The 14,980-nt window shown below is 47.8% G+C and overlaps 1 protein-coding gene across 1 annotated transcript in view; it reads right to left on the bottom strand.

Annotated features, from left to right (window-relative positions):
- Positions 1-14,980, bottom strand: part of SCD5 (stearoyl-CoA desaturase 5) — a 189,291-nt gene that overhangs the window by 41,686 nt on the left and 132,625 nt on the right. The window contains exon 3 of the mRNA XM_066232542.1: positions 7,593-7,798. Coding sequence (XP_066088639.1) covers positions 7,593-7,798 — 206 coding nt within the window. The remainder of the gene's footprint in view (positions 1-7,592; positions 7,799-14,980) is intronic.

Here is a 14,980-nt window from a genome sequence, read left to right as displayed (position 1 = left end):
GGGCTGACTTTCAGTAGATCGCAGCGAGGGAGCTGCTCTGCTCCACACGAAACCCGGACCCAGAAGCAGGTCGTCTACAAATGATTTAGCACCAGGGTTCCCCACCAACGTGCGTTGTGTGACAGGCGAGGAGGCGGCCCCCTTTCCGGCCACACCCCGTTTCCCAGGACGAGGGGCTCTCAGCACCAGACCCCGGTCCCGACACATGGCGGGGCATGCCGCACCACGCGGGGGCACACGTGGCGGCCCGCCGGTGGGGAAGGTGGGGGACCGGCTATCCAAGGCCAACCGAGGCCCCGGGGCTGCCATATCGTCCGGCCTAGGCGAGATTCTGACTTAGAGGCGTTCAGTCATAATCACACAGATGGTAGCTTCACCCCATTGGTTCCTTAGCCAAGCACTGTCCTCAAATCTTATCCACATGTTTAGGCCCTGGCCGGTTGGCTCAGTGGTAGAGCGTCGGCCTGGCATGCGGGGGACCTGGGTTCGATTCCCGGCCAGGGCACATAGGAGAAGCGTCCATTTGCTTCTCCACTCCCCCCCACCTCCTTCCTCTCTGTCTCTCTCTTCCCCTCCCGCAGCCAAGGCTCCATTGGAGCAAAGATGGCCCGGGCACTGGGGATGGCTCCTTGGCCTCTGCCCCAGGTGCTAGAGTGGCTCTGGTCTCGGCTGAGCGACGCCCCGGAGGGGCAGAGCATCACCCCCTGGTGGGCAGAGCGTTGCCCCTGGTAGGCGTGCCGGGTGGATCCCGGTCGGGCGCATGCGGGAGTCTGTCTGACTGTCTCTCCCCGTTTCCAGCTTCAGAAAAATACAAAAAAAAAAAAAAAAAATCTTATCCACATGTTTAGATGTTTGAATGTCTCATCATCCAAAGTTTCTTCTTTGGAAATTATTTCTATGGGTTTCCTACAAAATATAACTAGTTCACAAGGGCTATAATGGGCTTGGCCATTCAAAGTCACCAATATGTAGACAAAAATTGTTCCATTAACCTAGCAACATGTTCGGTAGGGCCCCAAGGAAAATGGACTCAAAACATAGAGACTCCCAAGAGCCCAAGAGAAAAGACATCAGAGAGGTTTGGTCAAGGGAGATGGAGTCAGGCTGGTTGTGAATCCCCAGTGACTCATCCTACTTCCTAGGGGATCTCCCACGTGGAAGACAAAGCCAGGGGTAGTGTGGAGAATGAAGATGAGTCAGTTGTGAACATGTCTAACTGCTTGGCTCGCTATATGATGGTCACCAACAGAGAAATACACCTAGGGCTTAGACACACAGGAATGACATAAAGTCATAAAAAGAAAGGTATCACTGAGAAAAGTCATGATCATTCTTAAAAAAAAAAAAAAGACTAATGATAATGGGCAAAGGGACAAATCGAAATGAAACAGGCCTCAAAAAGATCTAGCCATTCAAGTGCCTTCCTGGAATGGCAAGACTTAAACATTTTCATCTCTTCCCAGAGGCACCAAAACAGAAGCATTTCACCTTTCTGAATAATTCCACACATTTTCTTTTAGTTTATCCCATCACCATAGTGAAGAGGCAAAGATCTTGTTTTCATGCCTCGGCACCAGACTAAACTAGCATCCCCCTCAAAAACTTCAAAAACTCACATGGCAGTGTTTGCATGCTTCTTCAAAGGAATTTCTTATCTCGGACGGAAATCAATGGGATAAGCAAAGCATTAGGAGAAACAGTCTCTGAATCTTATCTCCTATCATCTCAGAGAGAGGATCTGAGATTCCAGTTTCTACTTACTAAAGGGAGGCAGAGAAGCTGCTCACTTGCCTCACAAAAATGTGCTAAGCCAGCCCTGGCTGGTTGGCTCAGCGGTAGAGCGTCGGCCTGGCGTGCGGGGGACCTGGGTTCGATTCCCGGCCAGGGCACACAGGAGAAGCGCCTATTTGCTTCTCCACCCCCCCCCCCTCCTTCCCCTCTGTCTCTCTCTTCCCCTCTCGCAGCCGAGGCTCCATTGGAGCAAAGATGGCCCGGGCGCTGGGGATGGCTCCTTGGCCTCTATCCCAGGCGCTAGAGTGGCTCTGGTCGCGGCAGAGCATCCCCCCTGGTGGGCAGAGCTTCGCCCCTGGTGGGCGTGCCAGGTGGATCCCGGTCGGGCGCATGCGGGAGTCTGTCTGACTGTCTCTCCCCGTTTCCAGCTTCAGAAAAAAAAAAAAATGTGCTAAGCCTGAGAAAACTATGACAGAAACTGCTAATTGCTAACTCATATGTGTTCCATAGAAACAAAACCAGGATTTTACTCAAGGGTGCAATGTATTTCTCAAGAGACTACACTTGTCAGTTTCCTCTGAATGTAGATAAGGTCAAGGGGTAAGATAAAGGGTAAGTGGATAGACTAAGTGCCTTCTGGCAAAGCTCCTTAGGGGTGACTGACTCAACTGAGTGGTCTCATCCCACCCCCACCCCACCGTCCTTCTGGTTGGAACAATAGTAGTCATCTTGAACAAGAAAATGAAAGAATGAAAGCTACAAGCTAAAGATGGTAGAGCAGTGTTGGGCAGATAAAATATATCAATATTATGCTCACTTTGTTAAAGATGGCGCTGCCCACATAGAAGCCCATCTCCCAGGTGATATTAATGTGTGTTGGGGGCGGGCTGTGGGCAGGCAGGCCTGGGGCTTGGTTTAGGACTAAGCCTTTCCCACCCTTTTTGATGTGGGGTGGTATAATCCCATCATGCCTCAGATAAGTGACTTTGTATTAGAGACTTCCCTATTTTTGTATATTGGATTAAAGGTTTTGATTTCTGCACTATAAAGTGGGGCAGACCAGGAGCTTGTTCTCTCTAGGTTCCTGAGATTAGCATTAGAGGAGAGAGCAGAGAGGCAGAGAGAGGCCACGTGGAGGAGGCCAGGAGAAGCAGCCAAGATGGTGGAGTGCTGAGTGAGAAGCGAGTTTGTGCAGAGTTTGTGCAGGGAGAAGGAAGGAGATGGGGAACAGAGGTGAATAAATCTGGTGAGCTAGAAACCTTTGATTCTAGGAAACTCAAATAAGTCAGTAGCTTTGTGAGTACTGAATGAGTGGGTTTTGGATCCCAGTGTGTGTTTTTACTTGCCTGCCGGGTGCCAGCTAGGATTAAAGATGATGGCCCACCAGTTCTTGGCTCCATTGTTTCATTACCGTCTGTCCGAATCTAATGCGAACCTGCATGGGCCGGGCGGCTGTGATAGTGGCCGTGGATACTGGCTTTACAAGCAGAAACACAAAAGAATACTGTCCTCTACTGGCCAAGTGCTGCTGCTACATGTTGTATCGCCACAATTATTTTATATTGGAGACAAACTTCCATCTTGTTTAAGCCAAATGCAATTCCTAGCAACCTGTCAACCTTCTGAGTGGCGGCCTTCTAGGCTCATTCCCAATACTGGCAGGGCCCAGGCCACAGGCAGAGGTGGAAACCCCTAGTCTGTACCCCTCTTCTCTTCCTGCCCCGGGTTCTGTCTGCTCTGTATGGACATCTGAGCTCACGCTTCTAAGCTCATGGCCAGGCAAACACAGCTCCTTGGCCACGCTTCAAGCCTAGGGTACGCACGTTTTTGGTCAGGAGGAAAAGCTGGGAAGAGGCCAGGGTAGGATCTGGTAGTGGGCTCAAAGTGATCTGGGCAGGGAGTTCCAGGATCCTGGGAAGCCAAGGCATTGGTCTAGAAGTGGGAGAAAGTTCCAGGTAGCATGTCTATTTCACCTGTGATCTCCTTACCCTGTGAAGAGAAGCGTGGCTCTTGAAGGCACAGGACTTGGGGCAGGGGTCTGAGTTGCCAGGATCTCAATGTGATATCACTGGCTTCTCTCCTTCTCATCTCCTAATCCCTGTCTTTTTGTTATTCACAATTACAGTAGAACAAAACTTGAGGAGTCCCATTAACTATCTGTTATAGGAGCCTCAGTAAAATTATCTTTTGAAGGAAAAGTCTGGAGCTATAGCCTTGAACTGTGTTGTTTTCCTTTTATCCTTAGTGCCACTCTCTTTTCTCTTTATGAGACTGTATAATAAAAAGTTGGTCAAGCCTGGCTCTCTGGCAAGCTTGTTGTCTTTGGTGAGTTGTCATTAGGATGGCTAAGCACAAGTTTATCACTCAACTGCAATATTAGTACTAGTGTACTGAATGAAGGAGGAGTCTCTAAATCCTTGGTCTCTGTCATTTATATGTTTGCTTATTTGAGGAAACTATCCAAGTGGCATTTAGCTGGATCTCTTGGCACAAACACGCACCAGGGAGGGCAGTGGAATCAGCTGCAAACCCTGGCTACAGAGACTGTTGCCCTCGGAGAACCATATGGGAGTAGGTGGGAACTCTAAAGGTGTGACACTGAAATGACCCAGGTCTGGGCCCCAAACGAGCTGGGCACCTTTTTCTGTTACTTAGGAAGCCCCCAACTCAGCCCAGGGTTAGCAAAGACTGAGACCACTGATAATGGGAGCCAGCCTCCAGCTCGTACTCCTAAGCACAAGGACTCATTCCTAGAGGAATCTGTCTCCTCCACATGGCCTGATGGGCAGGAGCAGTAAATCTGGCTTCACAAACATGAAAATACCCAAACCACTGCACTCTCTCTGTGAATCTTGGAAGCCCTTTTCCTTTAGTTCAGTGATTCTCAGCTTTATTTTAGATTATGAATCTCTTATGTTTTCTAGGCTGGATAATTACCAAAGGACACGAGTGCTCAACCACACTTCAGAGAACTGGTGTGGCCCCTTTCAAACAGCAAGATATAGTTAAAAAAAACATTGAGTAAATAATCTTACTACAGACTGAATATTAATGTCCCTCCTAAATTCAAATGTTGACATCTAATCCCTAATGCAATGGTATTAAGAGGCGGGGCCATGAGAGGGTGATTAGATCATGAGGGTAGAGCCATCATGAATGGGATTAATGCCTTTATAAAAGAGACCCCCGGGGAGCAGCGAGAATATAGAGAGAGACCCCTGAGAGCTCTCTTGTCCCTTTTGTCAGGTGAGGACAATGAGAACCAATGGACCAGGGAGAGAGCTCTTACCAGACACCAAATCTATTGACACCTTGATCTTGGACTTCCCAGCCTCCAGACATGTGAGAAATAAATGTTTGTTGTCTAAGCCACCTGGTGTAGGGCATTTCTGTTATGGCAGCCCAAAGAGATTAAGACAGTACTAATATCCCCCACTTTCTATCTCCATTTTGCTTATTATTCTCCCATAGGAAAAGTGATTCGTAAGGTTCCTCCTAGCTCTACAGTTCAATGCTCCTTATAGAGTTCTATGAAATGAAAGACACATTAAACATCCTTTTCCCCATCTTCATCTAACTTCTTCTCATCGTTCTAGTCTTGGCTTAGAAGGTAGTTCATTCCATCGGCCTTCTGTCACCCTCCGCAGCCTGCAGAGTGAGCTAGAAAACTCTGCTCTTGTTCCCATGCTGCTCTGGACTACCCTATTTAAAGCTGCATCCTCGGCACCTACCAGGAGCTCAATGACACACATGAAATGATGATATGAGTAGATGGTTTCTGATAGCTACCACCCCCTTTGGTCACTGGACTGGTGATGAAAGATGTTCTCAGATAACTATCCAGGGAACATGTTGAAATAGTCTTTGTTCTTCTGCTTGCATTTAGAAATAGTCCTTGGACATATGTACCATGAGTACACACCTAATGAATAAGATTACCGCACCACAATTTTTCAGGGAAAGGATGGAAAAAAAGATCTTCCATTTTTATGGTCAGAGAAACCCAGACTATTATACTCAGCTCAGTTCTCATGAATAAAATAGAAGATCCTTTGCCATCTCATCTGAGCTCTTCAAATTAATCTAAGGTCTGATTGTCCCAAGGCATTACTAATTTTATAACAACATCATTTATATCACAAAATTGGAAATGACATACATATCCAGTCAAAGAGTGATGGTTAAATAAACTATGACACTCAACCAGTGAATGCACACAGCCTACAGTATAATCTAAATTTAAGAGGTGAGACATAAATTACATATGCAGTGTGACTGCCATCATGTAAACTATATCAGACATATGCTTGAAATATAGAAAGGCATACTACAGAGTATTAATAATGGCTGTGTTCGTGTGTTAGGACTGTGGATGATTCTCTTTCTTTATATGTTTCTGAATTTTGCAGATTTTCTCACGGTGGAAAGTCAAAATTAATGACATGTTTAACTGTTAACTAAAAACATCTTGCTATTTTTTTGCTATAAAAGTTTTGGCTATTGATACTGGGTGTGTCCACTTGAAAGAGCAGAACTGAGGAGCAGAGAGAAGACCGTATGGTGCAATCCATCAAAACAAGGGATGGCAACACATGGCCTCTTCTGGAATAGCAAATGCCTGTGTAATAATCCTCACGGACCTCAGTTCTTACCATGTACCAGGCATTTCCCGTGAATTTGTTTTCATTATGTCCTCATAAACACTGTCGGAGATAAGAACTAGAGGTGTTCCTGCCGTTTTATAGCTGAAACTGAGCCTTAGACTGGTCAGTTCTTTTACAAGAACAAGGAGGAGCCATGGAGCTTGATCTTGGGCAGTCTGTCTCCAGGGCCCGCCGTTTTCTCGCTATGCTGTGCTGCCCCCTCCTAGGCAGAAGCAGGGGCTAAGGGGAAATCAAGCATTTTCCAAGCCACACTTCCTTTCAGGCAAGGTTCTCTTGTGTCAGACAAAGGCACAGCTTCCATTTCCATTTTTAGGAGATTCTATTCAGACATGTCCTCAAATGACTCCTGCTTGTCAGTGGACATAGTCTCTAGTAGCCATATTATCTCAAGGCTCTAACCAGAGGGTGATCCATAAATTGTCCCTCTTTGGGACAATATGCTCAGCTTTGAATGTAAAACATGAATCCATTGCTTTGGGGCAACAAGCCCATTTATAAATGCTTTCATGGTGGCCAACTTCGCAGACCCAGACCAAATGGGTACAGTCCTTGCTGGCTTCCTTATGAAAAGGTGAATAATGGTTGCCCTCTACGTGCCAACAGTTATAGGCAGTCTTTCTCCAGGTGCTTGTCGAACCGGTTCACGCTGCAAACGACTGAACATGCCCCACTGACACCATTAGTACGCACAGCACTTTGAGGTTCTCCATTACACAGCCACCTTTTCTCTGCACAGAAACCTACTGGAGTGACGTTTTGTAGAAGCGAGGGAGGGAGACTTTACTACAAAGGAATTCCAGGAGGACGGAGCAGGATGTCTGGAGAGAGTCCAGTCCTGTGGGAGTCCAGTGTGCCATTGAAACACAACGTCTTCCCACCCGCCCTGCCACTTCGGGGAAATGAGTGGGGGCGTGGGGAACTACAGAAACAAATTCCACGGAATGAGCCAAGCAGACCCATCTGAAGGAAATGACAGCGGGCTTAAAGGAAACCCATTTCAAATGAAAATTAGAAACAAATGTGTTCGCAGGGAAAACTTCCTGAGCAAAAGGAAACAAGTAAACAGAAATGCTAACAAGACGGAAACATCAGAGAAAGTGCCCTGAGGATAACTACTTGGGGATACCATTGCATCCTTTGTGCTCTGCCTCTCGGTCCTGTTCCCCAGGGACAGCTCTGTGGTGTTCCTTCACTTACTTTCTCTGGAACCGGACCACAGGGTCAGCCAGTAGGTCAGCGACATCAAGCTTCCTGCCCTTCTCAATGACATCCTGGTGCTTCCGGACAAACAGCCACCCGATGTGGGAGAAGAAGAAGCCCCGGCGGGCGTTGTGGGGGTCGGCGTCGGTCTCCGAGTACTTGTGGTGGACTCGGTGGTCCCGGGACCACTCGAAGATGTCGTTCTGCAGAGAGAATGCAGACCCTAAGTAGAGATAAAGCACTCTGGCACTTTCCTGAAAGCATCTCAACCTCGCCCTGACCCACCCCACCCCTCACCATCTGCACCGAGGTCCACTTCGCTCCCATCCTCAACCTCCAGTTCAACCGCTGGGGTTGGTCTGGGGCGGTTTTCATAAAAACAAGAGTAAATCCTCATTTAGTAGGGATCTTAGCTTGTGTTTGGGACGTGCCTGCTGCAGGAGGTTAGGGCTTGTTTAGTGAACTAGTGGGGAAACCTGAAAGTTCCGGTGGAGGCGACTGAAGTCTCCTGGGAGAGCATTCATGTCAAGAGAGAGAACGAGAGAGAGAGAGAGAGAGAGAGAGATCCAGTATCAGGTTGATGTCTTGGCTGTTGGAAGAGAGGGGGGCAATCCTGATTACTAAAGGCTGTGGGTTCTTAGCCTGGATCTCTCTGCGCTCGCACCCACTCTTTAATGGCCTTGATGTCCAACTTAATGGAGAGCAGGAAGCCAGAAAGTAAAAACTCAAACAGCTACTTCATCAAGTCTCTGAAAAATATCAAGGCACAAATTATATTGTTTGCGGACTGCTCTAACAGTGTGCCACAGAGAGGAAGGGGAGGTGACTCCAGCTCCTTGAGGAGTCTGGTATACTTGGCCATGTCCATCAAGTGAGGGAGCAGCAACGCCCAAGGGGCCGACAGCAACGCCTGAGGGGCCGGCGACACGCTGGAACCCAGAGACGCTGCCCACGAAGGGAGAAATGTCAGAGTCGAGCAGATTCTGACAAACTCACAGACAGGGTGAGGCTCAGGCACACGTGGGGAACGCACCCTGCCCGAGGGGGGCGACACGCTGGAACTGAGAGACGCTGCCCACGAAGGGAACAATGTCAGAGTCGAGCAGATTCTGACAAACCCACAGACAGGGTGAGGCTCAGGCACACGTGGGGGACGCACCCTGCCGATCCTCTTGTGATGAGAGTCATGAGAGGGTGTCTGGGGGCTGGATGTCTTGTGTGAGCTGTCAGGGCGAAGAACCAGTGGCACCTAGGCTGGTATTATTAATGAAATCTTATCATGGCCATGGGCCAGTGAAATCCCTAGACTTCCAATTTGTGCTCGGTTTTGCTTTTATCTGATAATGTTTTTAAAACTTTGAGAGGGTAAATTAGGTTAGATATAATGCTTTTGATAAGAAAATTAACCTGAAAATAAAAATAACTTTATATCGCATATAAGCCCTTTATTGGGGAAAATGGTAATAATGTTTGATACCATACTATCCAGTACTTGTCATGTTTTCATAAGAATCTGCTAGTTCACAGATATTGGCTTCATTCTGTGACGAGAATAAAGAGAACTAACTATTTAATTAATTTATTTTCTTTAGCGTGAGAAAGACAAAGACAGAGAGTGAGACAGAGACGGACAGGAAGGGAGAGAGATGAAAAGCATCAACCTATAGTTGCAGCATCTTAGTTGTTCATTGATTGCTTCTCATATGTGCCTTGACCAGGGAACTCCAGCCAAGCCAGCGACCCTTTGCTTAAGCCAGCAACCTTGGGCTGAAGCCAGTGACCATGGGATCCTATCTATGACAATATGCTTAAGCCAGTGACCTTGCACTCAACCCGGATGTGCCCATGCTCAAGCAGCGACCTTGGGGTTTAGAACCTGGGTCTTCAGCATTCTAGGCCAACACTCTATCCACTGTGCCACCGCTAGGTCAGGCAAGAAAGGGAACTATTTTATTCTCAAAGTTCTAACAATTCTTTTAATCAAAATGGGGTTCACCCTGACCAGATAGCTCAGTTGGTTGGAGTGTGATCCTAATGTGCCAAGGTTATGGGCTCAATCCCCAGTCAGGGCACAAACAAGAATCAACCAATCAATGAGTAAGTGGAACAACAAATCGATGTTTCTCCCTCTCTCTTTTCCTCTCTAAAAATCAAGAAATTTGCCTGACCAGGTGGTGGCGCAGTGGATAGAGCGTCGGACTGGGATGCGGAAGGACCCAGGTTCGAGACCCCGAGGTCGCCAGCTTGAGTGCGGGCTCATCTGGCTTGAGCAAAGAGCTCACCAGCTTGGACCCAAGGTCGCTGGCTCCAGCAGGGGGTTACTCAGTCTGCTGAAGGCCCGCGGTCAAGGCACATGTGAGAAAGCAATCAATGAACAACTAAGAAGTTGCAACGCGCAATGAGAAACTGATGATTGATGCTTCTCATCTCTCTCCATTCCTGTCTGTCCCTGTCTATCTCTGCCTCTGTAAACAACTAAAAAAATAAATAAATAAAAAATTTAAGCCTGACCAAGCGGTGGCGCAGTGGATAGAGCGTCGGACTGGGATGCGGAAGTACCCAGGTTCGAGACTCCGAGGTCGCGCACGGGCTCATCTGGCTTGAGCAAAGAGCTCGCCAGCTTGGACCCAAGGTCGCTGGCTCCAGCAAGGGGTTACTCGGTCTGCTGAAGGCCCACGGTCAAGGCACATGTGAGAAAGCAATCAATGAACAACTAAGAAGTCGCAATGCGCAACGAGAAACTGATGATTGATGCTTCTCATCTCTCTCTGTTCCTGTCTGTCTGTCCCTGTCTATCTCTGCCTCTGTAAAAAAAAATAAAATAAAAATAAAAAATAAAAAAAAATAAAAAAAATTAAAAAAAAATCAAGAAATTTTAAAAATATTTTTAAAAATGAGGTTCATTGGCCCTGGCCAGTTGGCTCAGTGGTAGAGCATCAGCCTGGTGTGTGAATGTCCCAGGTTCGATTCCCAGTCAGGGCATACAGGAGAAACCCCCATCTGCTTCTCCAGCCCCCTTTCCCCTTCTCTCTATCACTCTTTCCTTCCCACAGCCATGGTTCAATTGGTTCAAATGCATTGAACCCGGACGCTGAGGATGGCCCCATGGAGCCGCCGTTTCAGCCCCAGACAGCAGTTGCCAGGTGCATCCAGGTCCTGGCACATGCGGGAGTCTATCTCCCCTCCTCTCACTTGGAAAAGAAAAAAAAATGGAGTTCATTTGAGGTTTTGGTTTCTCTGGCTCACCCAATGCTACTGGAAGGCTACTCAATCTTATGCCATCCTATAGCACCACTGACAACTTTTAAAATTTGCTTAACTCTTGGGTAATGGGCCAGATAGAGGAGAGGTAGAAAGACTTTAAAAAGTATTTGCTCAGCTTTAAATATAAAGAGAGAAAATGGGCACTTAGCAGTTTTTGTATAGCCAAAATTACCACCCGATTTACTGTGATAAGAAAGAGGTCTTGGCCCTGGCTGGTTGGCTTAGTGGTAGAGCGTCGGCCTGGCGTGCAGAAGTCCCGGGTTCGATTCCCGGCCAGGGCACACAGGAGGAGCGCCCATCTGCTTCTCCACCCCTCTCCCTCTCCTTCCTCTCTGTCTCTCTCTTCCCCTCCTGCAGCCAAGGCTCCATTGGAGCAAGGATGGCCTGGGTGCTGGGGATGGCTCCTTGGCCTCTGCCCCAGGCGCTAGAGTGGCTCTGGTCGCAACAGAGCGACACCCCAGAGGGGCAGAGCATCGCCCCCTGGTGGGCAGAACGTCACCCCCTGGTGGGCGTGCCAGGTGGATCCAGGTCGGGCGCATGCGGGAGTCTGTCTGACTATCTCTCCCCGTTTCCAGCTTCAGAAAAATACAAAAAAAAAAAAAAAAAAAAAAAAAAAAAAAAAAAAAAGAAAGAGGTCTTTGGGTTTTACATGTATTTAAACACAGTGGGTTGGAAAGAGTGAATGCATTTATTATTTATAATCTCAGAATGTATCGCTGGAAAGGAATTTTAAATGTCAGTCATGATGACTGCAACCCAGAATAATTTGTTTCTTTTCTGTTAGTTCATTGTTTTTATTGCAATGCTCATCTGAACACAGGAAGAAAGGAGAATGCTCTCTTCCCAGTTCACAGATGGGAAAATTAAGGCTAAGAAAACATTTACTCAAGTTCATCTACTAAGTAAGTGCAAACAATAAAGAAACAAAAATGGGTCTGACCAGGCAATGGTGCAGTGGATAGTGTCAGACCAGGATGCAGAGGACCCAGGTTTGAAACCCCAAGGTCGCTGGCTTGAGCACAGGCTCATCCGGCTTCAGCACGGCTTACAGCTTGAGCACAGGGGTGGCTGGCTTGAGTGTGGAATAGTAGACCTGAGCCCATGGTTGCTAGCTTGAGCCCAAGGTTGGTGGCTTGAGCAATGGGTCACTGGCTCAGCTGGAGCCCCCTGTGGTCAAGGCACATATGAGAAAGCAATCAATGAACAACTAAGGTGCCACAGCAAAGAATTGATTCTTCTCCTCTCTCCCTTTCTGTCTATCTGTCCCTCTCTCTGTCTCTGTCCCTCAAAAATTTTTTAAAAAAAGTTAAAAAGAAACAAAAATGGCACTCCTTCTGTCCTTAGTTCATGCTCCTTTCAATGAGGTATTTCATTATTTTCCAAATTTGGCGGTGAGGAGGTTTTTTTTTTTTTTTGTATTTTTCTGAAGCTGGAAACGGGGAGAGACAGTCAGACAGACTCCCGCATGCGCCCAACCGGGATCCATCTGGCACGCCCACCAGGGGCGACGCTCTGCCCACCAGGGGGCGATGCTCTGCCCCTCTGGGGTGTCGCTCTGCCGCGACCAGAGCCACTCTAGCGCCTGGGGCAGAGGCCAAGGAGCCATCCCCAGCGCCCGGGCCATCTTTGCTCCAATGGAGCCTTGGCTGCGGGAGGGGAAGAGAGAGACAGAGAGGAAGGAAGGGGGGTGTGGAGAAGCAAATGGGTGCTTCTCCTATGTGCCCTGGCCGGGAATCGAACCCGGATCCCCCGCATGCCAGGCCGACGCTCTACCGCTGAGCCAACCGGCCAGGGCCGAGGAGGGGTCTTTTAAAAAACAACAACTCATTTTTCTTGTTGGAAGGGTTTTTAATTTATCATAGTGCAATTTTATAAAATTTCTTAAGTGGTGAGTTCCAAAGGGCTAAGAAACATTCATTATTCTTACAAAATTAAGCATAATATAACAACAACAAAAGACTGATGATGAGGACAAGCTGGAACAGCAATATTTATTTATCTTAATTCCTCTTACCTGGATACCTTCCCAACAGAAGCCACTTTGACTGCATCAGTGAAATGAAGCAAGGGTTTTGGCCACATTCCAAATAATCACACACAATCTAGCCAAAAATACTCTGAAGATGTGTGGGGTTTTTTAACCCTTTGTTATTGTTTTGTTTTTAACTCTAAAGCTGAATCTAAACTGAAAAAGTGACTCAAAGAACAAGATATAAGCCAACAATAGGGCAGAGGGAACAAGATTCATACGATCACCCAGGGACTTTGTTTTCCAACTCATCTGCATTTTGCTTCTCTCCTGGAGTGACTGAGTGGGAGCCAATCTGTGAACAGCATTGGTATTTGATGAAAAGCTGTGTGGACCTAGAGCGTGTCTGGTACAGTCAATATGTGCAGAAGGGAAAGCTGATGGCTGATGAGGAGGGAGAGATGACAAGCAAATCTCAGGAGGTGGGAAGTGAGAGGAAACAGCCTGCGATGACCTGATCAGCAATATCCTGGTAATCCCTCTTCCTCCCAGTGTTTACACAGTGCTGATTACTCTTTCCTGGAACTAGCACGCCACTCCATCATCCCCGCTGCTTCTCAGAAAAGAAAAACAAAATGAGGCAGAGAGATGCTGAACTTCTGTCAGTGAGTTGACCCTCAAGTACGTGGATTCCATCCCTGTGTGCATTTTTTTTTTTTTTTACACAGAGACAGAGAGAGAGTCAGAGAGCGGGATAGATAGGGACAGACAGACAGGAATGGAGAGAGATGAGAAATATCAATCATCAGTTTTTCGTTGTGACACCTTGGTTGTTCATTGATTCCTTTCTCATATGTGCCTTGACCGCGGGCCTTCAGCAGACCGAGTAACCCCTTGCTTGAGCCAGCGACCTTGGGTCCAAGCTGGTGAGCTTTGCTCAAACCAGATGAGCCTGCGCTCAAGCTGGCGACCTCGGGGGTCTCGAGCCTGGGTCATTACGCATCCCAGTCCGACGCTCTATCCACTGCGCCACTGCCTTGTCAGGCCCTGGGTGCATATTTTGATAGCAGCCATGGCATTGAACTCAGCAGCAACTCCTGACACCTAGACTTACATATTCTAACAAGTCAATTAACAAATGATTCCACTGGCAACTTAGAGTTTATCATTAACAGTGGGTTCTGGTAGATCACAGTATTTTTTTTAAAATTATTATTATTGCCCTGGCCGGTTGGCTCAGCGGTAGAGCGTCGGCCTAGCGTACGGAGGACCCGGATTCGATTCCCGGCCAGGGCACACGGGAGAAGCGCCCATTTGCTTCTCCACCCCTCCACCGCGCTTTCCTCTCTGTCTCTCTCTTCCCCTCCCGCAGCCAAGGCTCCATTGGAGTGGAGATGGCCCGGGCGCTGGGGATGGCTCTGTGGCCTCTGCCCCAGGCGCTAGAGTGGCTCTGGTCGCAGCATGGCGATGCCCAGTATGGGCTGAGCGTCGCCCCCTGGTGGGCGGAGCGTCGCCCCTGGTGGGCGTGCCGGGTGGATCCCCGTCGGGCGCATGTGGGAGTCTGTCTGTCTCTCCCTGTTTCCAGCTTCAGAAAAATGAAAAAAAAAAATTTATTATTATTGATTGACTGACTTTAAAGAGACAGAGAGGAGTGGAGAAAGAGAGGGAAGCATTCACTTGTTGTTCCACTTAGTTGTGTATTCATTGGTTGCTTATGGTATGTATCCTGATAGGGGATCTGACACGCAACCTTGCTGTTTCTGGACTAAGCTCTAACACAGGGGTCCCCAAACTTTTTACACAGGGGGCCAGTTCACTGTCCCTCAGACCGTTGGAGGGCCAGACTATAAAAAAAAAAACTATGAACAAATCCCTATGGACACTGCACATATCTTATTTTAGAGTAAAAAAACAAAATGGGAACTAATACAATATTTAAAATAAAGAACAAGTAAATTTAAATCAACAAACTGACCAGTATTTCAATGGGAACTGCTTTTGGCTAATGAGATGGTCAATGTGCTCCTCTCACTGACCACCAATGAAAGAGGTGCCCCTTCCGGAAGTGCGGAGGGGGCTGGATAAATGGCATCAGGGGGGCGCATGCGGCCCACAGGCCATAGTTTGGGGACCCCTGCTCTAACAGATCAAT

This window comes from Saccopteryx bilineata, chromosome 5, assembly GCF_036850765.1.
Source record: "Saccopteryx bilineata isolate mSacBil1 chromosome 5, mSacBil1_pri_phased_curated, whole genome shotgun sequence".
In the NCBI taxonomy this organism is placed as follows: Eukaryota; Metazoa; Chordata; class Mammalia; order Chiroptera; family Emballonuridae; genus Saccopteryx; species Saccopteryx bilineata.
Note: the sequence above shows the minus strand (reverse complement) of the source record. Positions and strands in the feature narration are given on the sequence as shown.